The 27,997-nt window shown below is 42.0% G+C and overlaps 1 protein-coding gene across 4 annotated transcripts; it reads left to right on the forward strand.

The window, feature by feature from the left end:
• Positions 1-1,067: 1,067 nt before the first annotated feature.
• On the forward strand, positions 1,068-27,892 carry LOC147303180 (C-type lectin domain family 12 member B-like). 4 transcript variants are annotated; one of them, XM_086280371.1, is made up of 8 exons: positions 1,068-1,230; positions 2,245-2,355; positions 21,586-21,633; positions 22,246-22,314; positions 22,457-22,540; positions 22,796-22,935; positions 26,898-27,043; positions 27,772-27,892. In XM_086280371.1, the coding sequence occupies exons 1-8, from the start codon at positions 1,086-1,088 to the stop codon at positions 27,890-27,892; spliced, it is 864 nt and encodes a 287-aa protein (XP_086136497.1). In that variant the 5' UTR covers positions 1,068-1,085. The 4 variants fall into 4 exon arrangements, with proteins under 4 accessions (XP_086136497.1, XP_086136496.1, XP_086136498.1 ...); XM_086280370.1 differs by lacking the exons at positions 1,068-1,230; positions 2,245-2,355; positions 21,586-21,633 and adding exons at positions 7,114-7,270; positions 7,658-7,774 and having other exon boundaries at positions 22,246-22,356; positions 22,436-22,540; XM_086280372.1 differs by lacking the exons at positions 1,068-1,230; positions 2,245-2,355; positions 21,586-21,633 and adding exons at positions 7,114-7,270; positions 7,658-7,774 and having other exon boundaries at positions 22,457-22,548; positions 22,801-22,935.
• Positions 27,893-27,997: the final 105 nt, after the last annotated feature.

A 27,997-nucleotide genomic window follows, 5' to 3' on the forward strand; every position in this document is an offset into this window, starting at 1 on the left:
TCCACCACTGTCTGCAACTTGGATCCCCATTCACGCCACCACACGATAGCTGCACCAGCTGTGACACTGGGTCAGAGAGTCCAAACTAGGTATCCTGAACCAGACCTTAGAATCAGTAGAAGAACAATAAATAACAACATTAGATAACCAAGGCTACGCAGGGTGTGTTTTTGTGTCCTTGTGTCTCTGATTCCAGGAAAAGAAGCAGATAGGAGGTCGAGGGAGCAGCAGACGTGGAGTGAATGAGGAGTTGTAGCAGACTGCCACGCCGCTTCTGGAAGAACATAGTCATAATAATACATGTTCTTCTTGTAGTATAAAACTGTACGGCCCGCTCTGAGGGTCATCTTTGGTGTGAGGCTGACTCTGGCATCACATCACAGTCCAGTGCTGTAAAATTGGAATTTCAAATACCAAAGCAAATGAAATCTTTTTAATAGACAGATATTTTCTCCTGAAATTCCTTCTGACATTTTGAACACGACAAGCTTCAGTTGAAAAACAGAGTGACTGCATCTCTATTTTGGTGGTGTCTAAGACCTGAAGACACACGCAGTAAGTGGACAAGCTCACTGTGGCCGGTTGGGAGAAGCTGGAACTAAATCCTATAAAACACATTTCCCTCAGTCGGGCTCAACAGCAGAGCAGCTCAGTCAGAAACATTTCATGTGTGTGCTGGAAAATAAAGTGTGTGACCTGAAGAGGCTGTGGTGGCCAGTCTGTGCTGAGAGAAACACACCAGTGACACAGGGCCCGACCTCATATTTCCTGTGACACTCATGTGCTTCTACGTACTTATGATGTGTACAGAGTCATGAAACCAGGAAGACTCATGAAAAAGGCATTATGTGCCGATTATTGCTGCTGACTTATATTTATAAATAACTTTTTAGCTTCTTTTTTTATTTTAAACAAACTCTCAGTAAAAAGTTTGCTAACCACAATGCAAAGCAGAAATGAAGTTGGCCCCTCTGTTGGTGGTTTGGTCTGCTGCTACTTCCTGTTTGATGTCTATTAAAAGCCGCCCGACTCAGAAACAAACCAGACAGACACTGAAGCCTCGTCAAACACTCTCACCCACCAAGATGTCCGCAGAAATTCAAGCTGCAGCAGATTTTAGAGTGAAATACAGCAGAAGGACCCACAGTGATGGACGACAGAGAGAGTACAGCGAGGTGCAGATGATAGACGATGGAGAGCAGCATCCTGATGTTGGGATACAAGAAGCTGGTAAGTAGGAAGCAACAAACATTTCAAAAGTTTACAATGAAGGAGGGAAGTGCTGCATGACTCTAATGGCTTATCCAGCAGGAGCTCTTCGGTGGTGCAACAGAAGTTTAAAAACAAACTTGCTAGAAATTGTGTGGAGCACAAATAACCTCAGAAAACAAGTTGATGTACATTTTTCAGAGCCAATTATAATATTAGGTTTTTTTTAGGCTTCAGTGACACAGGCCTAGACACAAGTTAGTAACCCATTGGTGGCCTTCGTACACTATTGCTGGTAGATTGGTCTTGCAACGTTTGTGTGGAAGTGATCAAGTGTGTTGCATCGAGTGCGATGCAAACTAGAAACAGAGAACATTTACCTCCAGGGTTAAAGTTGCTAAAGCCAGTTTGTACAAAAGGTTCAGCTTTTACTTTGAAGGTAAATGTTAAAGAAGAATCTTCATACAAAAAGTGAATTATGGAGCTCCACAGGGTTCAGTGTTAGGACCAGTTTTGTTTACATTATACATGCTTCTGTTAGGCAGTATCATCATAAGGCATAGCAGACATTACCACTGCTGTGCAGATGATACCCACCTTCATCTGTCTATCAAGCCACACACCAATGAGTTAAACTGGCCATCATTAAGTGGTCTCTATGCCTGCTTGGCTGGGACCTAACATCTCAAAATAAGTCTTCCTGTGAGCAAATTATGAAGATTATTCATAATTATCATTATTAATATTGTCCTTTGCTTTAAAAGAGGTTTGTCAGACACTGTTGAAGAATCAATACATGTGGGAATAAACTAAAGATATGATTTTGCACCAAATTATATCAACCATGTTTTCCTCCAGTAGAACATTTTACCTGATTTCCTGTAATTCTCAAATATACAAGATCAACTTGTTGGAGATATCATTATTACTACAAGGCAGATCCATTTAATTAAGGCATGCACCAGTATTAAAAATCTCAATTAAAAAGAAATCAGTAATATTATTATATAAAAAAGTTGGGTTTTTTCCCTTTAGGTGTTGACACTCAGAAGAAGCTTCCAGCTGGGAAACGAAGCAGTTTCGGAGGTTTTGAAGTGAACCTGGGAGTGCTGTATCTGCTGATTCTGGCTGCAATCACGACACGCTGTGAGAAATTTTATTACCATGTTGTGTTATCTCTCCAAAACCCCATGTACTTAGAGACTGTGTCTGCACCCAAACCAACAAAAAACAAATGAAGAATGTGGATTATTAAACATTAGGTGTCTCTCTTCCAAATCTCTGTGAGTACATGAATTAATAATTGATCATCAAAACTGTCTTACTCTGGCTTACAGAAACATGTTTACAGCAGGATGATTATATTAGTTTCAATGAATCAACACCTCCAAGTTATACTAATTGTTAGAATTCTCTACCCTTAGGCAGGATCGTGAGAAGACATAGCATACAGTTTCACTGCTATGCAGATGACACCCAATTCTATCTGTCCATGAAGCCAGATAACACACACCAATTAGTTAAACTGCAGGAATCTCTTAAAGACAGAGACTTAGACTATGAACAGAACACACAGCTGGGTATGAGGGAGATCGCAACGCAGGACAGAGGGAGATGCAGCCATAAATACACACAAGGGCAAACATAAAGACTGCTAATGAACCTAAAACATAAACCATAATACAAAAATGACACCAAAACACAAGAACTCAAAAACACTGGGTCACAATGACCCAAACCATGACACGTTTTTCTTACAGGCTTTTGACAGCATGGCTCTCTGTTGTTGAGTAAATGTTCGATGGTTGCTTCAGACCACTCATAGTTCTTTGATTATATTAACAAACGTGACAGGAAACTGAAGGTAACAAGATATTTTACCATTTCTGCTTTTAGCATATTTGCATTGGGATCTTTTTTTTACCCACCCAGTTCAAGTGCATAGTTATAGCTGAAGTGGCTGCTATATGACAAACATGTTATAGTGAGACAAAAACATAACATTTAGATTGGACCCCATAACAGTGGCAGGCAGCCTGCATGCTTCTACCAGTAGTTGGACCGGATCTGCCCACAGTTTTTCCTATCTTTGGAAGGCTGACACTCCACTGTTTTCCTCAGCTGTCAATGAGTGATAAACATCAATCTTTATTTACTCTGGAAAGTGTCATAAAACTTTGTGAAAGGAGTCAGGGAAGCTCAGCCATACTGAGGTTTGAAGATAGGTTGAAATGTTGGTAGTTGAAGTCAAAGTAAACTTTAATATCTCTGCTATATAAAGTTCAGTTTAAAGAGAGACGAGACAACGAGGCTCCAGTTCCATACAGTGCAAGAGAAAACAATAAATCTAGGAAGAATAAGAATAATAATAAGAATAAATATATATATACTTTGAGACTGAGGTAAGGGGAGCAAATAGACACATATACTAGTGTATATTTACTTTACTTTAGTGTATAGTGCTGTGTTTTTGCCACTGTTAACCATGGTTAGCCTCCGTTAGCTGCTGTTAGCTTTGGTTGGCCTTTGTTAGCTGCGGTTAGCCGTGGTTAGCCTCTGTTTGCTGTTCTTAGCTGTGGTTAGCCTCCGTTAGCTGCTGTTAGCTTTGGTTGGCCTTTGTTAGCTGCTGTTAGCCGTGGTTAGCCTCTGTTAGCTGCGGTTAGCCGTGGTTAGCCTCTGTTTGCTGTTCTTAGCTGTGGTTAGCCTCTGTTAGCTGCTTTTAGCCTTTGTTAGCTGCTGTTCACTATTGTTAATCAAGCTTTCTTTCTTTCTTTGTTGGGCTTTAACGTTGAGTGAATAAAGCCTCCTATTATGTGAGAATGAAATCAAACTATTTACCAAAGTGTAAGTGTGATTTTTAGAACACTTGAGCCTAACATCTGCTGGTATAATAATAGCTTATACCATGCTGTTAGGGTTGCCAACCGTCCCTTAAAAAACGGAATCGTCCCGTATTTAGAAACAAAAGTACACGTCCCGTATTGAGCTAATAAGGGACGCACTTTGTCCCGTAATACAGTGAGAATCAAAAGTAGTCTATAAATGTTTATGGAATTAACGCTTTGTTTGAAAACATAATTCCCAGCCCCTCTCCTGCTTTGTGACCAATGAGCTGACAGCACACTTATGACAATTCGAGTATGACAATTCAGATTACCGCTCATCTCATTGGTCGAGGAAAGGTCGCTTACGGAGAAAATACCGGAAGACAACAGATGACCACAACAAGAAGCATGGCCAACAGGGAAACAAACGCCGTCACTGCGGTGCAAGTCTCGGACAACAGTACACCTAAAGCTGGGCAGACACTGTGCGATTTTTTCAGTCGCGTTATTCAGCTCCTGCTCAAACTGCACGATTGACTCACAGGGGTTAGAAGTTCATAGGTCACGATGCAGGTCTCACACTATACTGCCCGATGCTCTGATGCGACCTGAGTGCTCACACTGTGCGTCCATAAAATTAAGGTTATAACAGAAAATCTGTCGCTCGCTCTCTCTGTCTTTCACTCACACAGACACACCACCACCATCAACTTTGCTAAATTGCTAATGAAAAACATTGATCAGGCAGCTGTGATTTAGCAGCAGAGTAAATCCAACTATTTTCACGGTTGTTGTGGTCGTGATAATTTTGTGAGGCCACATGGAAAAGGCTCGGATGAGCTTTCCAAAGTTCCACAAGTTGTGCCTCCATCGCTTGTGTCCAGATCACACGCTGCACAGCCGTGCTGCTCCATCTTTTTCACGGCATTTTACGTGTTTGCGCGCGAGCAGTGTGAGCGGCTCACGAGCGATTGATGATCGGGAGCTGGTCGTGAGGTGTTAATCACTTCTCGTTACCCCACGTATACTACACGACGCACGATGAAGGCCAAAATCGGTCCGATCACTCAAAAATCGGCTCAAAATGGGCCTAAAACCGCACAGTGTGAGCCCAGCGTTAGAGCAGCAATGTTTGTTCCCCTCAGAGAAAGGGAAGAATGGGAAAAGGAAAACACCTGGCTGGAAAAAGTTAATATGGGCATGTGCAGTGAATATCAGCGCTATGTGGCCAGAAGTGTGATAATATAATTTATTTTGTGTAATAAACGACTGCAAGGATAGATGATTACAACAAATAGATGACTAATACATAAAAGTAATACATAGATGAATAATGATGATGAGTTAAGATGCGTAATCATGGGAACAAGCGGGTTTTCAAATGGGAGCAGCTGATTAGCTTTAGAAAAGCTGAAATAATACCTCAACTGAAGCCAATTGTACTAAATGCACTAAATGTGCACTGTTACAAGAATATTTTTCTTTCTATTGTTTTCTATTATTTTAAGTTAAGCAGGACAGAGTTCTTTTAAAGAAAGATTTACTTATATTCTCAAAAGTTAAGCATGACAGGCTTCTGTTTAAGAAGGAGACCTGTTTTACTGTGTTAATGTTGTCATTTTGAGCTAAAAATAAATGGCTAAATGATCATTTGTTTCACATGTGTTCATATCACAAAGAATATGCATCTACTTAAATCAAATTCAAGTCAAAGGGTTAAAAAAAATAATTTCACACACAAAAAAAGAGCTACCACACTAGGAAGGGTGAACTGGGTTGCCCGGCCCTGGCCACGAGGTGTCCCTTATTTATTTTTCAGGGAGTTGGCAACCCTACATGCTGTTGTTATGTTTGCTGTCCTTCTCTTGTTCCTTTGCGATGAGCGGGTTGCATGTCTAATCTGCTGACAATAAGTAATTGTTACAATATCAAGAAAAAATAAGTATGTCTATGCACGTTTCATGTGTTAGACTCCTGACTTCAGCTCAGGAGATGAGGCATGAAGTGAGGATGAGGAGGAGCATTTTATTAAGATTCTGTTCAGGTTTTCACTTCTTCTTCTTCTTTCGGTGTTATTCCGAGCGAGCCCCTCCAAGATGTAATCTAGTTTGCACTCAGAGGTCTTATTCTGAGTATTCACGGCAGCCGTAAGCTTCTCCAAGATCTTATCCGTGCTGCACTCAATGAGCCCATTTTGAGAAACTCACGCCTCGTCCCATCATTTCAATCCCAGCGGGCAGCCTTGTGGGGGTTTGAACAGCCGGTTCCGCTTTTTTAATTCTTCGATAAGTCAGGGCCAAGCCAGCTCCGATCAGCAAGGACCCTGTTATCATGGTTCTGAATACGTAGATATCTTCAGCACTCAGGCTCACCCGAGCCCAGACTTCTCGTTGAGAAAAGGGTGTCAATTGCATTCAGGGACCAGTTGATCAAATCCATAATTCCTCTTTTAGGTTTTAGAGAACAGACTGTGAGAGAATGTTCCAGGGAAAGTAATACAAAAAACACGAGACTAGAGAAGGACATAAGAGGCTAAGCAGGGAAGCTAAGGGAGAGGAGGAGGAGGGGAGGAGAAAAGTGCGACCTCCTTCGTCAAGAGCAAGTGTTAAAACTTAACATGTTTTTCTATCAGGCAAAAGAAAAAGGTGTTGCTGACAAAGAGACATTTCCTGCTTTGTGCACACTGTGAGCATGAGGTGTGAATGTGGTTGTGGTTTGTTTCACCATGAGCTCACCTTTAGTTGAACAAAGAAAAATGAAATTATTTTTGTTTCATGCAAAATGTTTTCACACTTTTCTGAGTGGCTTTGCACATATAAATACAATGAAATGTTCTATTTGTGTGTTCCACCACACTGGAGGTTTTTATTCACATTAATTAAATGACAGTTTGGGTCTGTGGTTCTTTGCATGCTGCCACTTCCTCAAAGCTTCTTCCTGTCTGAAAGCAGACAGAAGGCTGGACAAGAAACACTGAGAGCAGCATCAGTACAGAACAGCTTGATATCTACCAGGGTCAGTACTGCAGAACTGTTAGAGTACAGCTTAAACTCCTGCTCAGCGTCTCCATCCTCTCACGATGTCCTCAGATATTTATGCTGAACCAGATCTATCAAAGAAGGTGAGATACAGCAGAAAGGAGGACGGAGCAGAGTGGGAGCAGAGGGAGGTGGATATCTACGAGAGTGCAGATGAGATGAGAGATAGTTATGATCATTTTCAATCGGAGGAAGGAGGTAAGTCAATTATAAAAACAAATGTACTGTAGAGTTTGTAGAGCTCTGTGAACGGGAAATTTATTTACACACTTTAGTCACAGCGCAGATGTTATATTTCTTTTGTTTTTGGCTAAGCTGATACAACCTCAACCGCAGGTCTATTAAGCCTTTCATGCATGAATTACTTTTCAAAGAGTTTTTTACATGTCCACTTAGGTGGACAACATACATTTGAAATTAAGTGTTTGGTATGGAGTGACGCATCAGTGTCCAATGTAGTGGTTTAGGTGTAAGTAGACCATCAACACTGACACAAATACAAGACAGCCTGTAGTGACCACTATGTGTTAATCACAGACTGACAGGAAATAAGCACAAACCAACATCCACACTGCTTTCTAACAGGACCACAGACTCTGAATCCTCCTTCAGTCCTGAAGGGCTCTTTCAGATGTGCTACACTGGGTCTAAGAGTGCTGTGCCTCCTGATGTTAGCTGGGATCATCATCCTGTCCATATGCTGTAAGATAAGATACAACCTCTGAACTTCTCCTGCAAATGAATGTATGACTGATACTGAATCCCAGCAGCCAACAAACATGCAGCTTCACAACCAGAACGTGTCCTTCTGCCACAGCAAATACAGGAAGTACATGAAGCCAACACAGAAGCAGCAAAAACTGCAGTTCCTTTAATGACCACTGGAGGCTGATGCTGAAAGCGAGTCAGTCCCCACAGACTCCCATGTTAAAATGAGCACCTTTGCTGCAGTAAAAACATGTTTCCATTCAGGACCAAATGAGTTTTGGTCTCTAAGGATAGTTTCCTCTTCATAAAAACTGCACGGTGGCATTTTAAATGGAATTCTCTGATCAATAATATGAGCTGCTGTGTGGTACAGCCTGACCAACACGTTGGTTTTGCTGACTGAGCTTCTAGTATTTCATCAGTCTGTTACTTAGCACTGATTAGCAGGTGTGTGTCTGTGTGCATGATTCCTGGTTCATATCTTGTGTGTGTTGTGGAGTGAATGTTCTTGTTGTTCCTTCAAACTCTTCACTCAACACGGTGATTCTGTGATTATCTCAACAAAGCAGACAGGCAGCAGCATCTGCTGCAGACTGGACACTGATGTTTTGGAAGATAGATCAGCAATACATGAGCTGAGCTATTTTCCAACAGCCCCACAAACTGAATGTAAAGAAAAGCAGAAATCCTCCTTTGAATGAACAGCTGTGCTTGAACTCTCTTCATCTGCAGTCTGTGATGACGTTCAGTTACAACAAGTCAGTTTGAAGGAATCAGGATTGAAACATGTTCAAAGCAGCGACCGACACATTTCACTTTGTTCAATTTGTCTTCATGTTTTTGTGCTGTAATGTTTCTTTTCTCACAGAACAAAAAGTGTTTCAGAGAATTCCTGTCTCTTCTTCTTTGGTGTTTGTAAAACTTCAGAACATATGAAGGAAGAAGCTTCAGTAAATATGACCTGATAGACACACATTTCAAAGTGATGTCTGTAAACAGCTGACAAAACAGTTTCAAACAGCAGAAAGTCAGCTCTGACTTCTTTTTATTCTCCATTTTTACAGCAGGAAGATTTCATATTCATCAAAGCTTGAAAGCTGTTTTAGTGTGCATGATGATTCTCAGAGAAAAGTCTAAAGGAGGGAAAGTGGGCGAGAAACCTGGGAAAGAAATACAGCAAATATTGGAAATATTCCAAAAGAGACGCATATTTATATGAATGTGACAATAGTTATGAGTTTAGTCCAGTTTCATATCAGATTTGATCTCTCTGACAGGTTCTGGGAACAGGATGGTCAGATCCTTATTCTGGTCACTATGGAGTCTGCTGTGACTATAATAGGAAATGGACGGGGTCATATTATTCTGAATCAAAGACCTTCATCTGTGAGAGATGAGTTTGGTGCTTTGATGTAAATGTTTGAATAATCCAACCAAAGACACCTCACTATGAAATGTCCTGCATGAGCCTCAGACTCAGCTTACAGTCTTTACTTGTTCATTCTGCATCATATATTGATTACATATATTGTCCCTCTGTGCTCTGTGCTGTACAGTAAGGTTGGAAGTCATCCACACAAAACCTTGAAGTACTTCATTACTCTGTAGTTCCAGCAAATTGTTCTAATAAAAGTCAAAGTGCAGCTTGTCTTTACTTTGCTTTACTTGGTTTATTCATCAGTCTGTTGGTCCTAAAACTACAGTTCTTGGTCTTGTTTCAAAAAGTTCAGAAAAAAATATGTTTGATTAATAAGAATTTTAAAGGTTCTGATCAGCTGGAACATCAGAAGGACATTTTTAAACCTCTGTGTATGTGAAAGTGACAGAAAGACATTAAATGTTAATTGTGTTATGTGAGTCATATATATTTAGTTTTGCATTTTATATGGAAGTTGTATTTAATTTTTGTATGATGGATTTGAAAAACAAATATTTCACATAAAGCTTTAAGTGTTGATGACTTTAATTACAGATAAATTAACTTACTCAGTAACTTATTGGTTGAATTGTAAACGAGAGAAAACGGCTTCAGAGCTCTAAGTGTCGCTATATTAAAGGTTCAACATTTAACTTGGAGACACTTTGAAATATTTCAAAACATCAACTCTCCTGCTTGTCTGACATTAAGACTTGGATGACTCTTAACTTCTTACACCTTAATGAAAGCAAAACTGAAGTCATTGTGTTTGGGCTTCCTAAAGATCCCAACTTCTCTCTTGACTTTTTGGGACCCCTAACCTCCGATTGCACTTCTTCCATTAAGAGTCTTGGAGTTATTTTTGACAATGCTTTTAAACTTGATAAACAAATCAGCTCTGTAGTTAAGGGATCTTTTTATCATTTACGGATTTTAGCCAAAGTCAAGTCTTACCTTTGCAGGAACAATCTAGAAAGAGTGGTCCATGCTTTTATTACTTCACGGCTGGACTACTGCAATTCCCTCTATGCTGGCCTAGATCGTTCCTGTCTACATCGCCTTCAACTGGTGCAGAACGCTGCCGCTCGCCTGTTGACCGGTTCAAAAAAAAGAGACCACATCACTCCGGTTCTCTGCTCTCTCCACTGGCTCCCAGTTGCTTTTAGGATTGATTTTAAAATCTTACTGCTGGCTTTTAAGGTTTTAAATGGCACTGCACCTTCTTACCTGTCAGAACTCCTTAGTACTTATCGCCCCAGGAGATCTTTGAGGTCAGCCGATCTGATGCTTTTAGATGTTCCCAGGTATAAATTAAAGACAAAGGGAGAGAGGGCGTTTGCTGTGGCTGCACCCAGACTGTGGAACAGTTTACCTCCTCACGTCAGATTCTCCAAAAGCCTAGAAACTTTTAAAACTGCTCTTAAAACTCACCTCTTTTCATTGGCTTTTAGAAAGGTTTAATTTATTTGTTTATTTATTTTTTATTTGAACAGCGAGGTGTTTTACGAAATTGTGTTCTATTGTATTTTTATCTGTATTTACTGTACAGCACTTTGGTCAGCCTTGGTTGTTTTTAAATGTGCTCTATAAATAAACTTGACTTGACTGACTTGACTAACAGAATATAAAGAAAACATCTCTGATGTGATGTTCAACACATCTATATATGAACTGAAGTTAGCATCCTCTAAGCAGCTAATGCCAGCCTGTACTAGGGTTGCCAACTCCCTGAAAAATAAATAAGGGACACCTCGTGGCCAGGGCCGGGCAACCCAGTTCACCCTTTCCAGTGTGGTGAATTTTGTAGCTCTTTTTTTTGTGTGTGAAATTATTTTTTAACCATTTGACTTGAATTTGATTTAAGCAGATGCATATTCTTTGTGATATGACCATATGGGAAACAAATGATCATTTAGCCATTTATTTTTAGCTCAAAATGACAACATTAACACAGTAAAACAGGTCTCCTTCTTAAACAGAAGCCTGTCATGCTTAACTTTTGAGAATATAAGTAAATCTTTCTTTAAAAGAACTCTGCCCTGCTTAACTTAAAATTATATAAATTAATATAAAACAATAGAACAAAAATATTCTTGTAACAGTGCACATATAGTGCATTTAGTACAATTGGCTTCAGTTGAGGTATTATTTCAGTTTTTCTAAAGCTAATCAGCTGCTCCTGTTTGTAAACCCGCTTGTTCCCATGATTACGCATCATAACTCATCATCATTATTCATCTATGTATTACTTTTATGTATTAGTGATCTATTTGTTGTAATCATCTATCCTTACAGTTGTTTATTACACAAAATAAATTATATTATCACACTTCTGGCCACATAGAGCTGATATTCACTGCACATGCCCATATTAACCTTAACCAGAGGGTTTAAACAGCAAACCAGTGTTTACATACCATATCTGCTTCTGCCGTGGCCTGGTGGACAAAAAATTGGTTAAGGGTTCCCCGAGCTTTCACGCCCCTCATGTTCTTCATGTGCCCACCACTAGAAGCATGCCTATGGAAAAAGTGCGCCGGCACACAGTGCAGTGCGCTTTATAGGTGTTATCGTGCACTTTTCCAGCCAGGTGTTTCCCTTTTCCCATTCCTCCCTGTACTTTTGCAGCCTTTTTTTTCTTTCTCTGAGCGAACAAACATTGCTGCTCTAATGCTGGGCGCACACTGTGTGAATTTTGGCCCATTTTGAGACGATTTTTGAGTCATGCGACCGACTTGGTGATCGGCCCGATTTTGGCCTTCATCGTGCATCGTGTAGTATACGTGGGATAACGAGAAGCACACTGCTCACGCGCAAACACGTAAACGTCGGTGAAAAAGACTGAGCAGCATGGCTGTGCAGCCTGTGATCTGGACACAAGCGATGGAGGCACAACTTGTAGAACTTTGGAAAGCTCATCCGAGCCTTTTCCATGTGGCATCACAAAATTATCACGACCACAACAACCATGAAAATAGTTGGATTTACATGCTGCTCAATCACAGCTGCCTGATCATGTTTTTCATTAGCAATTTAGCAAAGTTGATGGTGGTGGTGTGTCTGTGTGAGTGAAAGACAGAGAGGGAGAGCGACAGATTTTCTGTTATAACCTTCATGTTATGGAGGCACAGTGTGAGCACTCAGGTCGCATCAGAGCATCGGGCCGTATAGTGTGAGACCTGCATCGTGACCTACCAACTTCTAACCCCTGCGAGTCAATCGTGCAGTTTGAGCAGGAGCTGAATAACGTGACTGAAAAAAATCGCACAGTGTTTGCCCAGCTTTAGGTGTACTGTCGTCCGAGACTTGCACCGCAGTGTCGGCGTTTGTTTCCCTGTTGGCCATGCTTCTTGTTGTGGTCACCTGTTGTCTTCCGGTATTTTCTCCCTAAGCGACCTTTCCTCGACCAATGAGATGAGCGGTAATCTGAATTGTCATACTCGAATTGTCATAAGTGTGCTGTCAGCTCATTGGTCACAAAGCAGGAGAGGGGCTGGGAATTATGTTTTCAAACAAAGTGTTAATTCCATTAACATTTATAGACTACTTTTGATTCTCACTGTATTACGGGACAAAGTGCGTCGCTTATTAGCTCAATACGGGACGTGTACTTTTGTTTCTAAATACGGGACGATTCCGTATTTTAAGGGACGGTTGGCAACCCTAATCGCATAACCACTTAGCTGGCCGCGGCTGAACTAGCAGGCTCAAGAAAGGAAAAAACACTAAACACTCATAATAACCAAAACTGTCACAACATTGCAATACTATGAAAACACATCTTAAACATAATTAAACACATTTACTACTATTCTGACTGGTTAGTTGTTTTTTTGTCACAGTGCATTGAACTGCAATAGCGGTGCTATGTGAGCTAGGCTAACTCACCAGAATAGTTCAAAAGGCTCGAAGAAACACTCCGACTCCTTCGAGGTAGGTACCCGTCTTTGGTTCACCGCTAACGACAGCTCTCTCACAAATATTAATTGAACCTCTTTTCTCTCTTTCAACTGGGAAAAACCGTGCTCCGCGGCAGCATGGAGGTTTTCCTTGCCGTCTTTGTTCTTCTACACCACACCTTCACGCGCACCGAGATGCAGGTGATGCCTTCAGGGCAAGCCCGGGAATTAAACTATCAGACGAGAACTACGATGCATTCAAAGAACCCTGTACTTCTGATTGCTGTAAATCTTACGAGGGTTACATTTGTTTCTTTTTTCATTCAAGCTGAAGTCCGGGACAAACTGTGTTCCTTTTCAAATCAAATCAAATGACTTTTATAGTCACATCACATGTGCAGGTACACTGGTACACTACATGTGAGTGAAATTCTTGTGTGCGATCTTCACAAGCAACAGAGGTGTGCAAAAATACAATACCATAAGAACAAGCAAAATATAAGAATGGCTAAATCTGAGAATTATATGAATAAATATATGTACAATATGAATGTGTATACTAAATGTGTTTTTCTACGTGTGTGTACATATGTGTGTGTGTGTGTGTGTGTGTGTGTGTGTGTGTGTGTGTGTGTGTGTGTGTGTGTGTGTGTGCGTGCGTATGTACATATTTTACAAATTAAATAGAGTAAACAATAAGATAAAATACATAAAATATACAGAGGTTGGTAATTGGACATGTGCAAAACAAGTGGCATTTATATACAGTGTGGAGTGCATAATGTTGAAGTTCCAGTAGTGAAGCTGAGGTGTCTATGAAGTGTTCAGCAGTCTGATGGCCTGATGGAAGAAGCTGTCTCTCAGTCTGCTGGTTCGGGACCGGATGCTGCAGAACCTCCTTCCTGATGGAAGCAGTCTGAACAGTTTATGGCTGGGGTGACTGGAGTCCTTGATGATCCTCCCCGCTTTCCTCAGGCACCGCTTCCTGTAGATGTCCTGGAGGGACGGAAGATCACCTCCAATTATCCGTTCAGAGCACCGCACTACTCTCTGGAGAGCTTTACGGTTGTAAGCGGTGCTGTTGCCGTACCAGGTGGTGATGCATCCAGTGAGGATGCTCTCAATGGCACAGTGATAGAAGGTCCTGAGGATGCGGGGGCTCATGCCGAATCTTTTCAGTCTCCTGAGAAAGAAGAGGCGCTGCTGCGCCTTCTTCACTGTTTTGTTTGTGTGTACTGACCACGTAAGATCCTCAGCCAGATGTACACCAAGGAACCGGAAGCTGCTCACTCTCTCCACAGCAGCGCCGTTGATGGTGATGGGGGTGTGTACTTCTCTGCACCTCCGGAAGTCCGCTATCAACTCCTTTGTCTTTGCGACGTTGAGGGTGAGATGGTTGTCTTGACACCAGTGGGTCAGGGCGCTGACCTCCTCCCTGTAAGCCGTCTCATCACCGTTGGTGATAAGACCCACCACTGTAGTGTCGTCCGCAAACTTCACAATGATGTTGGAGTTGTTAGTGGCTGTGCAGTCGTAGGTGTAGAGTGAGTACAGGAGAGGGCTCAGTACACACCCCTGTGGAGCACCAGTGTTCAGTGTGATGGGGGATGAGGTGATGCTGCCCAGTCTGACCACTTGGCGTCTGTCAGACAGGAAGCTAAGGATCCAGCTGCAGAGGGAGCTGCTCAGTCCTAGATCCTGCAGTTTCCTGTCCATCTTCGAGGGAACGATGGTATTGAATGCTGAGCTGTAATCTACAAACAGCATCCTCACATACGTGTCTCTCTTCTCCAGGTGTGACAGGGCAGTGTGTAGTGTCAGGGCTATGGCATCATCAGAATCAGAATCAGAATCGTGTTTATTGGCCAAGTATATGTGCAGACACATACAGGGAATTTGGTTCCGGTAGATGGTGGCTCTCAAGCACAGCAATGTAAATCACACACACACACACACACACACACGCACACACGCACACACGCACACACACACAGACACACACGTGTCTATATATACACATTACACATACATACACAAAGCTGAGTTAAACCAACTATAAATAACGAATCTAAACTTATATACATAAAATACAGAAGTGAATGAGGTGGAATGAATACTACAAAATGTACATAAGGTGCAGTTGCAGTCTGGCAGTGGAAGCAGTGTGACAGGTCAACTGTTAAGAAGGGAGATGGCGAGGGGAAAGAAACTGTTCCTGTGTCGGGTGGTCCTGGTCTGCAGGCTTCTGTACCGTCTGCCAGAGGGCAGCAGATCAAAAAGTCTGTGTGCAGGGTGTGAGGGGTCTGCGATGATTTTCCCTGCCCGTTTCCTGGTTCTTGAGAGGTACAGATCCTGGATGGAGGGCAGGGGGGCGCCGATGATCCTTTCTGCTGCCCGTACAGTCCGCTGCAGTCTGCTCCTGTCCTGTTTAGTGGCTGCTCCATACCAGACTGTGATGGAGGAGCACAGGACAGACTCAATGACCGCAGTGTAGAACTGGATCAGCAGCTCCTGTGTCGACTGTACTCCCCCAGTTGTCTCAGGAAGTACATCCTCTTCAAGGAACTTGAAGATCTTCACAGCTGACACAGGGCTGTCTGATATGGTGAGGGGGAGCAGAGTTGAGGGATGTCTCCTGAAGTCCACTGTCATCTCTACAGTCTTAAGCGTGTTCAGCTCCAGATTGTGCTGACTGCACCAGAGTACCAGCTGCTCAATAATAATAATAATAATAATGGATTGGATTTATATAGCGCTTTTCAAGGCACCCAAAGCGCTTTACAATACCACTATTCATTCACTCTCACATTCATACACTGGTGGAGGCAAGCTACAGTTGTAGCCACAGCTGCCCTGGGGCAGACTGACAGAAGCGAGGCTGCCATATCGCGCCATCGGCCCCTCTGGCCAACACCAGTAGGCAAGTAGGGTAAAGTGTCTTGCCCAGGGACACAACGACCAGGACAGAGAGCCCAGGGATCGAACCGGCGACCTTCCGGTTACAGATGCGATTCCCAACCCCCTGAGCCACGGTCGCCCTCAACTTCCTGCCGGTATGCAGACTCATCACCATCTTGAATGAGGCCAATGACAGTGGTGTCATCTGCAAACTTTAGGAGTTTGACAGCCGAGTTCTTGGAGGTGCAGTCGTTAGTGTAGAGGGAGAACAGTAGTGGTGAGAGGACACATCCTTGAGGGACCGGGTTTCAGAGGTGATCTCCCCCAGCCTCACTTGTTGCTTTCTGTCTGTCAGGAAGCTGGTGATCCACAGACAGGTAGCTGGTGACACGATGACCTGGGAGAGTTTGGAGGAAAGAAGTTCAGGCACAATGGTGTTAAAAGCCGAACTAAAGTCCACAAACAGGACCCTGGCATAAGTTCCCGGGCGGTCAAGGTGTTGCAGGATGTAATGCAGCCCCATGTTCACTGCATCATCCACCGACCTGTTTGCCCGGTAGGCAAACTGCAGAGGGTCCAGCTGGTGGCCTGTAATGTCTTTCAGATGGGCTAGTCGTTCGAAGGATTTCATGACCACAGACGTCAAGGCGACAGGTCTGTAGTCATTCAGTCCTGTGATGGTGGGTTTCTTGGGAACAGGGATGATGGTGGAGCGTTTGAAGCAGGAGGGAGCTTCACACAGCTCCAGGGATGTGTTGAAGATGCCAGTAAAAATGGGAGCCAGCTGTTCAGCACAGGTTTTGAGGCAGGAGGGTGAGACAACGTCTGGTCCGGGGGCTTTCCTGGGCTTCTGTTTCTGGAATAGTCGGCTCACATCCTGAGTGTGTATTCTGAGTTTCAGGGAGGAGGAAAGGGGGGTGAGAGGTATGGTGGTGGTCGTTGAGTCTGGATTGGGGAGGGTGGGGGTGGTCGTTGAGTCTTGATTGGGGAGGGGCAGGGTGAGGGGGGGAGAGGTGGACCTGTTGTGGCGGTATGCAAATTGTAGAGGGTCCAGTGAGTCGGGTAGTGCAGAGCAGATGAAGTCCCTGACCAGCTTCTCGAAGCATTTGCTTACGATGGGGGTCAGGGCTACAGGTCGCCAGTCGTTCAATGAGGAGATGGTGGAGGATTTGGGTACAGGGACGACGGTGGCCATTTTGAAGCAGGCTGGGACTACAGACAGAGAGAGGGAAAGGTTGAAGATGTGCGTGAACACTCCAGACAGCTGAGCCGCGCATGACCTGAGGACGCGGCCGGGAATCCCGTCCGGACCAGTAGCTTTGCGTGCGTTCACCTTCCTGAAGCACTTCCGCACATCCTCCTCAGACACAGTGTGCGCACTGACGTCATTTACCGCGTAATATTTTCTCTGAATGTGGGACGATTCCGTTTGTACGGGACGGCAACTCTACTAACTAACCTTATGAACATCCACCTGCTGGCCTCTGTGGAAGCTCCGCCACAGCCACCACCAAACAACTGAGTTATTTTGACACATCGGCCAGCATCTGGCCAATCCAACACCTTTCATTGTTTATACCGTTACTAAAAAAATGAAATAAATAATCATCGGCCGTAAAAACAAAAAATCACCGCCAGTCCAGCTGTGGTTACTAACAAGAAAATGCACTCGCGTTACTATTTTTCAACAAACAGACGGTTGAAGCTGTGTTCAGCTTACTGCATCTTATATCAGTTGCACGTAAGTAGCTGTAAGTAATCTGGATGCTACAGATTGCCCACGGACAGCAATCACTTTCTGGTAGACGATCAGTTTTTGGCACAACACCTGGAGCTCAGGGGACAAAACAATGGCACGAGTGCTGCTGTTTGACTGAGGAAGAATAAAGTAGTCGTGGTAAGCCAATCACATGACCACTTCAAGATGACAAAGCAACAAGGTTTGTAAATTGTGCCACGTAAAACCAGAGTCATGATAAACAATATATACGCAGCGTTTTTCCCTCAATAGTTTCGTCACGTTTGCTGTCTAAGGACAGCGCAGCGAGACCTCTCTGCTTATGAACAAAAAATAAAAAAAAAACAAAACAAAAACATCCATTTTGTGTTGGTGGAAAAATGCACCATGTCGACCAATTAAAAAATGATATGGCAACATGACATTTGGTTGTTTAGGAAGAGGGAGATGTTTTAGGAGTGACAGAGAGAGAGAGAGAGATTTGTGACGTTTAGTGTGTTTGGAGTGTGTGGTTAGTGTGTTGTCTTGTGTAGTTAGTGTGTAGTGTTGTGGATAGTTTTGTGTTGTGTGTCAGAACAATGAGGCGACTGCTGTCTCCAGGTAGGAACAGGAGTGTCACACCTGCTGCTGTCAGACCTGCAGGTATCAGGCTGTGATGTTTCCTTTATAGTGGACAGAAATATTTGGCACAAATAATTTGTGTGACATCTTGTTGAAGAACAGCTGATTGTTCTGTAAATAGTTTGAAATGGTTATTTAAAAAATCAAGGTAAAATTAAATGGATGCAAATAACTTTGTTTGCAAAACTTGTGCATAGGATTTTAAAATTGACAGTTTATATTTGCATTTAAAGTTATGAAATATGATCATTAAACATGTTTGTGGTTGTTACAGTTTTTTGTCTGATTTTGATCAGTTGTGTTAATACAGTTTGTCAAAATGAAAACATGACTGTAAATTCAGACACGTGAGGTTGTGCTGAAGAGAATGAGACCAAACAAGGCAAGTAAATAGTTTTTAAAGGTGAAATGTGGAGGAAACATCAAAAGTAGTTAAAAATGGATTATACCCTGGACCCCAGAGAGTTAAACATTTTTTTAAAGTAACACAAAAGTTACTTTTCAAGTAATTAATTACTTTTAGAATCTAGTAACTCAGTTACTTTTTGAAGAAGTAACTAGTTACTATAATTAATTACTTTTTCATAGGAACTTTCCTGACACTGCTATCTACACACTCCAAACACACTAAACATGACAAGTCTCTCACATCTCAAGACTCGCTGTCAACCTCTCTCTCTCTCTCTCTCTCTCTCTCTCTCTCCATTTTATCTCGGCTGTAACATCTGATGATGTCAAATGAGGACACGAGGATGCGTGGCACATTACATGTTGCACAACGTATTCGTGAGTTTCATATCAGATAAGAAAAATATTTTCAGAAACCGTTCAGATGCACTTTTATCATTTTGTCCTATAAATTTGTTCCATCATGTGACTCGGCTGTCATATAAACACGTCTGTGTTCTTATTTAGTCACAGATCAGATCATCACATCTGTCAGGACAGAAAGACTAGCAGCAGTAAAAAGTACTGCAGAGGCTCAGGTTCATGTTCAGCCCAGGCTCTGTGCTGCAGCTCAGCCCCTCTCTCTCCACTTTCTTTACTGTTTCAATGGTCTCTGTCCAAAAAACAAGAACAAAGAAATATCTGTGAAAAAGTAGAGTTCATAAACTCAAACCATGAATGAATAAATAAATAAAATAAAATGCAAACATTTTATTTTGAAGGAAATTTAGTTTAATTTGTTGAATAAACCCAGAAAGTTGATTCTGTTTATCTGGACTTTGTGTTATCAGTTTTAATTCTAACTATGAACAAAATGTGGTTTAGCTTTTCCTGTCATGACGTCTGTACCTCCTGTTGAAAGCAGCTCACAGAGAGACAGAGACAGCGAAGCGACAGCAGCATCAGAATACAGAGGACCAACATTTACTTATGATTTACTGCAGAATCAGAATCAGCTTCACATAGAAAAGCTCCAGTTAACAGAGAAACACAGCGACTGAGTGACGGCTCTGCTGCACAGGAAACTGATACTGCTGAAAACTGAGCATCTTAAAATGTCTTCCATCATTGATGAGGATCCAGAGTTGAGCATGAATGTGAAATACAGCAAAGGAGAGGACAGAGGAGAGAGACTGGAGGGACTGGTCCTCCTCCATGAGAATGTGGACTCCTGCACAGACCGTCAGGTCCATGTTTCAACACAGGACGGAGGTAAGTATCAAATACTGAGGCATCAGGAATCAGGAGAGACTGTTTCCATCTTCTCAATAAAATATCAAACTAATACAGATCCATCAAAGCTTTTGGATCCAGAGACTCAGTTTATTCATGGTGTGGAGGAAAGTTCAAGCTTTGGTGAAGGTGTGCAGTCTCTGCTCTTATCATGGTTTATATGTTTCTATATTTTTTAATGTTTTCTGTTTATTTAGAGAATAAATGATAAAAAGTGTCTAGTTTAAAGTATCAGTGTGTTATTTTAGTAAGTGTAGAAACAAGCTGACAGAAAAGTGTTGGAGGAGTTATCTCACAGATCAGTGGTGAAGGCAGAAATATAAGAAACAAGGAAGTGTTGCTCGACACTGTGGAGCGAGTATAACCACAGAAACTACTCGAAGCACACTTGTCACAGCTAGTTTTAGCTGACAGGAAATCAGACCAATGAATAACAACTCTGTTTTCATTTCAGCAAATCATGGAGATATTGTTTTAATGACATAATATTCATGTTATAATAACCAACATTGTCCTCATGATCTGGTCTTTGTGTGAAACACGCTGATACACATTCGTCTGTTTCTGAGTCACATCAAAGCGTTTCTCTGTCAATCAGAGTCTCTGTTCTCACATATGTAAAAGTCACCTGAAGACAAACATGTGACAAAGTCTCCTGTAAATATCAAAACTGCTGGAATGAACTTGTTCAGCTCATCATCAGGTCGGCTGCAGGTGGAAAGTCTTTCTGACGATAAACCAATAAAATACGCTTGAAAAAATGGGAAACAAATTATGATTAAAACATGTTTAATAATTAAATTAACAAATTCTTTTCTCTCCATTTTGCCTTCGTAGAAATAAAAGCCCAGAAGAAGCTTCCAGCTGTGAAAAGAAGCCGTTTCAGAGCTGTTGAAGTGAAGCTGGTGGTTCTGTATCTGCTGATTCTGGCTGGAATCACAACACGCTGTGAGGAGTTTTATTATCATGCTCATGATACACTCCCATGTTAAAATGAGCACCTTTGCTGCAGTAAAAACATGTTTCCATTCAGGACCAAATGAGTTTTGGTCTCTAAGGATAGTTTCCTCTTCATAAAAACTGCACGGTGGCATTTTAAATGGAATTCTCTGATCAATAATATGAGCTGCTGTGTGGTACAGCCTGACCAACACGTTGGTTTTGCTGACTGAGCTTCTAGTATTTCATGAGTCTGTTACTTAGCACTGATTAGCAGGTGTGTGTCTGTGTGCATGATTCCTGGCTCATATCTTGTGTGTGTTGTGGAGTGAATGTTCTTGTTGTTCCTTCAAACTCTTCACTCAACACGGTGATTCTGTGATTACATCAACAAAGCAGACAGGCAGCAGCATCTGCTGCAGACTGATGCAGGTGCAGCCACACTATGTTAGACAGTGGCCGTCTGTCATTGTGCGACTAGTTAGTTCACTTGGTGTATTAAGCAGGTAGCTAACAAGCTAATGTTAGCTCCATTCATCTCATTGGAAAATGAAAAACTTTATTTAAATCATTTTAAATTTTAAATCTTCGGTTTTGTTGCATTTCTAACCAGATATTTTGGTGAGTTTGGAAAAAGAGCAGCTGAAGGACGAGATGGAAGGTAAGAAACTATTAAAAACTGTCAGAGTTGGAGACGGATTTGGTAACTGATTTGACATTTTGAATCAGCTTCTTGTGTTAAGATAAAAAAAAAGAAACAAACCAAATGACAGCAGCTGACCTCCCAAACTAACATAAACAGGAGAAACTGTTCACAGTCAAGGGCAGCTCAGCCCTACAAACTCCTTCAGAGTAAAACAGGAAACACACAGTGAGAGCTGTACTTCCACAGGAAGTACCTGATCACATGGAAACACCTTTGATATGAGGAAGTGTTGATTCCCACGGCAGCTTGTCTGTTCTTTCAAAAACCTAAAGATAACATCTCTGACTACAGGTGTAGAAATGCTGTTTGACTCTTCACCTTCTTCCTCCACACTGAAGCACAATTATTCTGAATCTTGTCAGTGGTTTTTGTTCACAGTTGATACGTATTTAGCTCATCAGATTTCCTGTAGTTCTAACACCTCCACCCACAGGACATGTTAAAGAACAATGGCTGCAAGTTTCTGACTCTTATTGATATTTGACAAAGCAGAGGAAGAAGATTATTTCTGTTCAACGTTTCACTCATTTTATTTTATTTTATTTTGGTTTCACTAAAATATTTCAGATGCTTTGAACAAGAGTGAAAACAAAAGACTTCATGCTAAATGTGACAAACTGAACCACGTTTACAATGACACCAAAAAGAATCACACTGAGCTGCAGGATGAACTTCAAGGTAAGCAAACACCAAGTTCTTATATCACAGATATATTTGTAGAACATTTTAACTTAATTTGAATCTTTTTACTCTAAAGGCACAAAAACCAGCCTGACTCAGTTACAGAGCCGTTATGATGAACTGAGTAAAAACCACAGTCAGCTACAGGAAGAAGTGAAGAAGCTGAAGGAGAAGATAGAAGGTAATAAAGTTTGAATAACTGATAGAAAACATCAGTGTTACACAGTGATAACCTGATTGTGTCTTTGTTTTGAATCCTAAATGTTTGATGCTGTGTAACAGTTTCTCTGTATAAATGTAAGTTTCAGTTCATTATGAATAAGAGAGAAAACCTGAGTTTAAATGAAGCATTTACAGGGAAAATGACAGGAACCAAAGATTAATGTGATACAACAGGACACAAAGTCTGACTTTAAAACATGTGTTTGACTTTAAGAGAAGTGTCCTGATCGATGGATGAGATTTGGAAGCAGCTGTTACTTTAAATCCACTGAGAACAAAACTTGGTCTGAGAGCAGGAGAGCCTGTCAGGATAAAGGAGCTGATCTGGTGATGATAAACAGCAAAGAGGAACAGGTGGGTGTGTTTGTTCATGTCTGTGTGATCTTTGATGGAGCTGACAGTGAGTTACAAAGTTCTTCATACTGTGAATTAAAGCCACACATTGATGATAAGTATACATGTGCAAACATACAGACACATAAACAAAGCAGCACATTCATTCCATCAGAAACACAACAGTTAGAAACTATGGAGGAAAATAAAGGGGAAAAGATTGAGGGAGAGCTAACCTGTAAAAATGAGTTTCAGCCGTTAACAGTCAGCTGACCTGATAGTCTGAGGAAGGCTGTTCCACAGTTTGGCTGCAACAAGCTCAAAAGCACGATGGCCTCTGGTGTTCAAATCAGAGCGAGGGACAGTTGGGAGACGCTGATTAGATGATCAGAGAGGCCGGCTGCAGTGATAAGGTCCAAGAAGCTCTGCTATATAAGCAGGGGCCTGTTCATGCACAGCTTTATATGTTCATAACAGGATTTAAAAGAGGATTCTGAATTTCACTGTAAGCCAGTGAAGAGAAGCAAGAATAGGTGAGATATGAGACTGCAGGCCAGGTTTTGTTTGCAGCCTTGCTGCTGAGTTCTGCACTAACTGCAGACCAACTATGGAGGACTGAGAAATGCAGGTGAAAAGTGAATTACAATAATCAGGCAGGAGAAAGTATGAACTCAAAGTTCCAGATGATTGAATCACAGTAAAGATTTGATCTTTGCAATATTTCTGAGCTAAAGGAAACAAGACTGGCTGACCTTTGACATGTGAGGCTCAAAATGCAGCTGTTGGTTCAAAATGATCTTTAACAGGTGATTGGATGTTACTGGTGAGGGGGACGATGTAATGACTGACCTCCTCAGAGAAACTGAGCCAAACAGCACAACTTCAGTTTGAGATGAAGGAAGTTTAAATCCATGAAGTGATGACAGAGAAGCATTCACTGAGGCAGGAGAGGCTCGACAGAAAAGCATTAGTGTGTGTGTCATCTGCACAGCAGTGCTAGGAGATCCCATTAAAACCATTAAGCAGATGTCACAGGGGCAGCATTTATAAAGAGAACAGAACTGGTCCAAGGACTGAGGCATGTGGGACTCAGATGAGGACACACGTTGATTAATATGAAGTATCTGTTTGATATTCAAAGATGGTCGCTCACAGTGGACATAGATGCTTCTTTCACTCCTCTTTCAAACCATCTGTCCTCTCTGTCCAAAATGTGAACATATCCTTTAGATGCAGATGGACTGCTGAGTCTTGTCCTGTGGAGGTGGCTCTTCTGTGTTGTGCCATGCACTTGTGAAGTGGCTGTTTGGTCTCTCCAATGTAGCGGTCTGGACATTCCTCGCTGCACTGTACAGCATACACCACATTGTTAAGCTTGTGTTTAGGAGTTTTGTCTTTTGGGTGAACCAGTTTCTGTCTGAGTGTGTTGCTTGGTCTGAAGTACACTGTGATGTCGTGCTTGGAGAAAACTCTCCTGAGTTTCTCTGATACACCGGCTACATAGGGGATGACAATGTTGTTGCGTCTGTCCTTCTTATCCTCCCTCGCTGGTGTCTGGTCTTCTTTTCTGTGCCTCTTTGCTGACTTTAAGAACGCCCATTTAGGATAGCCGCACGTTTTGAGTGCTTCCTTTACATGTGTGTGTTCCTTCTTTTTTCCTTCAGGCTGTTCTGCCTGGTGGTGTAGGGTCCTAATTACTCCAAGTTTGTGTTCCAGAGGGTGATGGGAGTCAAAGAGGAGGTACTGGTCCGTGTGTGTGGGCTTCCGGTAAACTTCGATGTTGAGTTTGCCGTTCTCTTCAATGTGCACAGCGCAGTCCAGGAAAGGCAAACAGTTGTCCTTTGTGTCTTCCCTGGTGAACTTGATGTTTTTATCCACAGCGTTAATGTGCGCAGTGAAGGATTCCACTTCTTGTGTCTTGATTTTGACCCAGGTATCGTCCACATATCTGTACCAGTGGCTGGGTACTCTTCCTTTGAAAGAGCCAAGAGCCTTTCTTGTGAAGTTGGTCCTTTCCTCCAAGGAGCTGTCTTCTTGTAGTCGTTTTCTGACAGTCTCCACGGCCTCTGTGGTGGGTATGCAAGTGAAGAGAGAGACTACATCAAAGGACACCATGGTTTCATCTGGATCCAGGGTAAGTTTCTGGACCTTGTCGGTGAAGTCGGTGGAGTTCTTGATGTGGTGTGGGGTGTTCCCCACGAGAGGAGCAAGGATGGTAGCAAGGTGTTTAGCAATGTTATAAGTGGCTGAGTTTATGCTGCTGACTATGGGTCTGAGTGGGACAGCTTCCTTGTGGATTTTAGGAAGTCCGTAGATGCAGGGTATGGCATCCCCTGGGTAAAGGCGGTGATATGTGAGGCGGTCAATAATTTTGTCCTTTTCAAAGTCTTGAAGGCAAGCTATAACTTTCTTTTTGTAGCTGCTTGTGGGGTCTCGCTTTAAGGCTTCGTAGGTATTGTTGTCACTGAGGAGAGTAGTGATCTTTGTGTGGTAATCTGTAGTGTTTAGGACCACGGTGCATCTTCCCTTATCAGCTGGTAAAACAGTGATGTTGTGGTCTTTGGTCACAATGAACCCACCCGAAACTCTGGCTGATTGGGGCCCACACCCAGTTCCACACCTTGGCTCAGGCGATTAGAGGATCATCAGGGGGTCCTTTTGTCCCTCTGTGGGGGGTCACTCCCACTAGGTTTATATCTGGGACTCTCCACCATTTGACCTTAGAACTGAAGAAGCTTCTCGGATGAGAGGTGAAACGTCTTCAAGTAACTTAAAGAAGTCCAGACGCTTTTCTTTGCAAGCTCCTTTGACTGTGTTAATAAGAGGAGCACCATCAACAGTATGAAGGCTGCAGAGAAGTCAAGCAGGACTCAAATGGAGTCTTTATCCCAGCGCAGAAGAATCTGGTTAGTAACTTTCATGAAAGCTGTTTCAGTGCTGTGGTTTGTCTGGAACCAGGTTGGAATTGATCAAAGATCTGAAGGAGCTGACGAGCAACTTGATTTAAAACAGTGGGATGTAAGGAGGGTTGATCCCACTCACAAAGACTCTGGCTGTTTGAAAGTCAGCTGAAATGAAAGGGACTGGTTTCTAATAGAGAGAAGTCAGGGGGAGATGGCAGCAGGAAGGAGTTTGAACTCCAACAACAGAACTGGAGGAGAGACTTGGGGCGGTTGAAGAGGTACAGACTTGAACTCTGACCTGATACTGTTGATGTTGCCAGTGAAGAAATCTAAAAATGTCCACAGTCATTAGAAGACATGGGAGTGACAGCAGTTTGTCTCTGGGAAGACAACACTGACTGTAAGCCTGTCAAAGATGATACATCTGTGATTGGATAGTAGGTCAGACATGTGGAAGGTCAGCGTTATGTGTGGGGCCGACAACATGATGCACTACATGAAATGATGCTGCAGTGTTCATCAATTGTGTGGCAGTGTTGTTAGAGGGATCATCAATAAGTAAATTAGACTCATCTACTAAAATGACTTTATGAACAATAACAGATGAGAGAAGATTAGAGAATCCATTCAGGAAATGATTGCAGGATTTGGGAGGTGGATCGATTACAATACAGCAAACTGGAGATTCACATTGAATTATGAAGGAGAGGAATTCAAAGCAGTTAAAGAACCAGGATTAAATGGGAACCAGTTCAGATGATCCTTAGAAACCAAGTCAACACAAAACATTGAAATAACAGAAATGTTATAAAATGAGAGAAATCCTCATAATCCAGATTATTTTTCTGATTCAATCCAACTGAATCAAATGATTTGTTAACACTGATTCCACTGCAACACTGACTGAGCTACAGGAGGAGCTGATATTCATCGATTCTTTGGCTCTTTCTGATTTCTGCACAATGGAAGAAAAGTTTCATCACAGTTATTCTTCCTTCAGACATGTTCACAAGATGATGTCACTACAACAGAAGTGCTGAATTATGACTGGAGACAATATTTGTGTCTCTTCTCAAACAGGAATTTGTCAATGAACTGAACCTGAGAGGAGAGTCCTGGATTGGTCTGGAAGCTAAATGGACACCAGGAGGATATGAAGGGTCATCAGGAGGATATTATTTGCTATCTAAATGGGAATGGGTGGACGGATCAGCGCTGACAGAAACGTGAGACATTAGTTTGTTTCTATTCCAGAGTTATTATTTAGAAGTGAAACATGGATGTTTTGGAAGATAGATCAGCAATACATGAGCTGAGCTATTTTCCAACAGCCCCACAAACTGAATGTAAAGAAAAGCAGAAATCCTCCTTTGAATGAACAGCTGTGCTTGAACTCTCTTCATCTGCAGTCTGTGATGACGTTCAGTTACAACAAGTCAGTTTGAAGGAATCAGGATTGAAACATGTTCAAAGCAGCGACCGACACATTTCACTTTGTTCAATTTGTCTTCATGTTTTTGTGCTGTAATGTTTCTTTTCTCACAGAACAAAAAGTGTTTCAGAGAATTCCTGTCTCTTCTTCTTTGGTGTTTGTAAAACTTCAGAACATATGAAGGAAGAAGCTTCAGTAAATATGACCTGATAGACACACATTTCAAAGTGATGTCTGTAAACAGCTGACAAAACAGTTTCAAACAGCAGAAAGTCAGCTCTGACTTCTTTTTATTCTCCATTTTTACAGCAGGAAGATTTCATATTCATCAAAGCTTGAAAGCTGTTTTAGTGTGCATGATGATTCTCAGAGAAAAGTCTAAAGGAGGGAAAGTGGGCGAGAAACCTGGGAAAGAAATACAGCAAATATTGGAAATATTCCAAAAGAGACGCATATTTATATGAATGTGACAATAGTTATGAGTTTAGTCCAGTTTCATATCAGATTTGATCTCTCTGACAGGTTCTGGGGAACAGGACAGTCAGATCCTGATTCTGGTCACTATGCAGCCTGCTGTGACGATGATGGGAAATGGACACAGTCATATTATCCTAATTCAATGACCTTCATCTGTGAGAAATGAGTTTGGTGCTTTGATGTAAATGTTTGAATAATCCAACCAAAGACACCTCACTATGAAATGTCCTGCATGAGCCTCAGACTCAGCTTACAGTCTTTACTTGTTCAT

Source organism: Aulonocara sp. 'chitande type north' Nkhata Bay, linkage group LG22 (genome assembly GCF_057382095.1).
Source record: "Aulonocara sp. 'chitande type north' Nkhata Bay isolate Kocher_YH1m ecotype deep benthic linkage group LG22, A_spYH_male_GT1.1, whole genome shotgun sequence".
Taxonomy (NCBI): domain Eukaryota; kingdom Metazoa; phylum Chordata; class Actinopteri; order Cichliformes; family Cichlidae; genus Aulonocara; species Aulonocara sp. 'chitande type north' Nkhata Bay.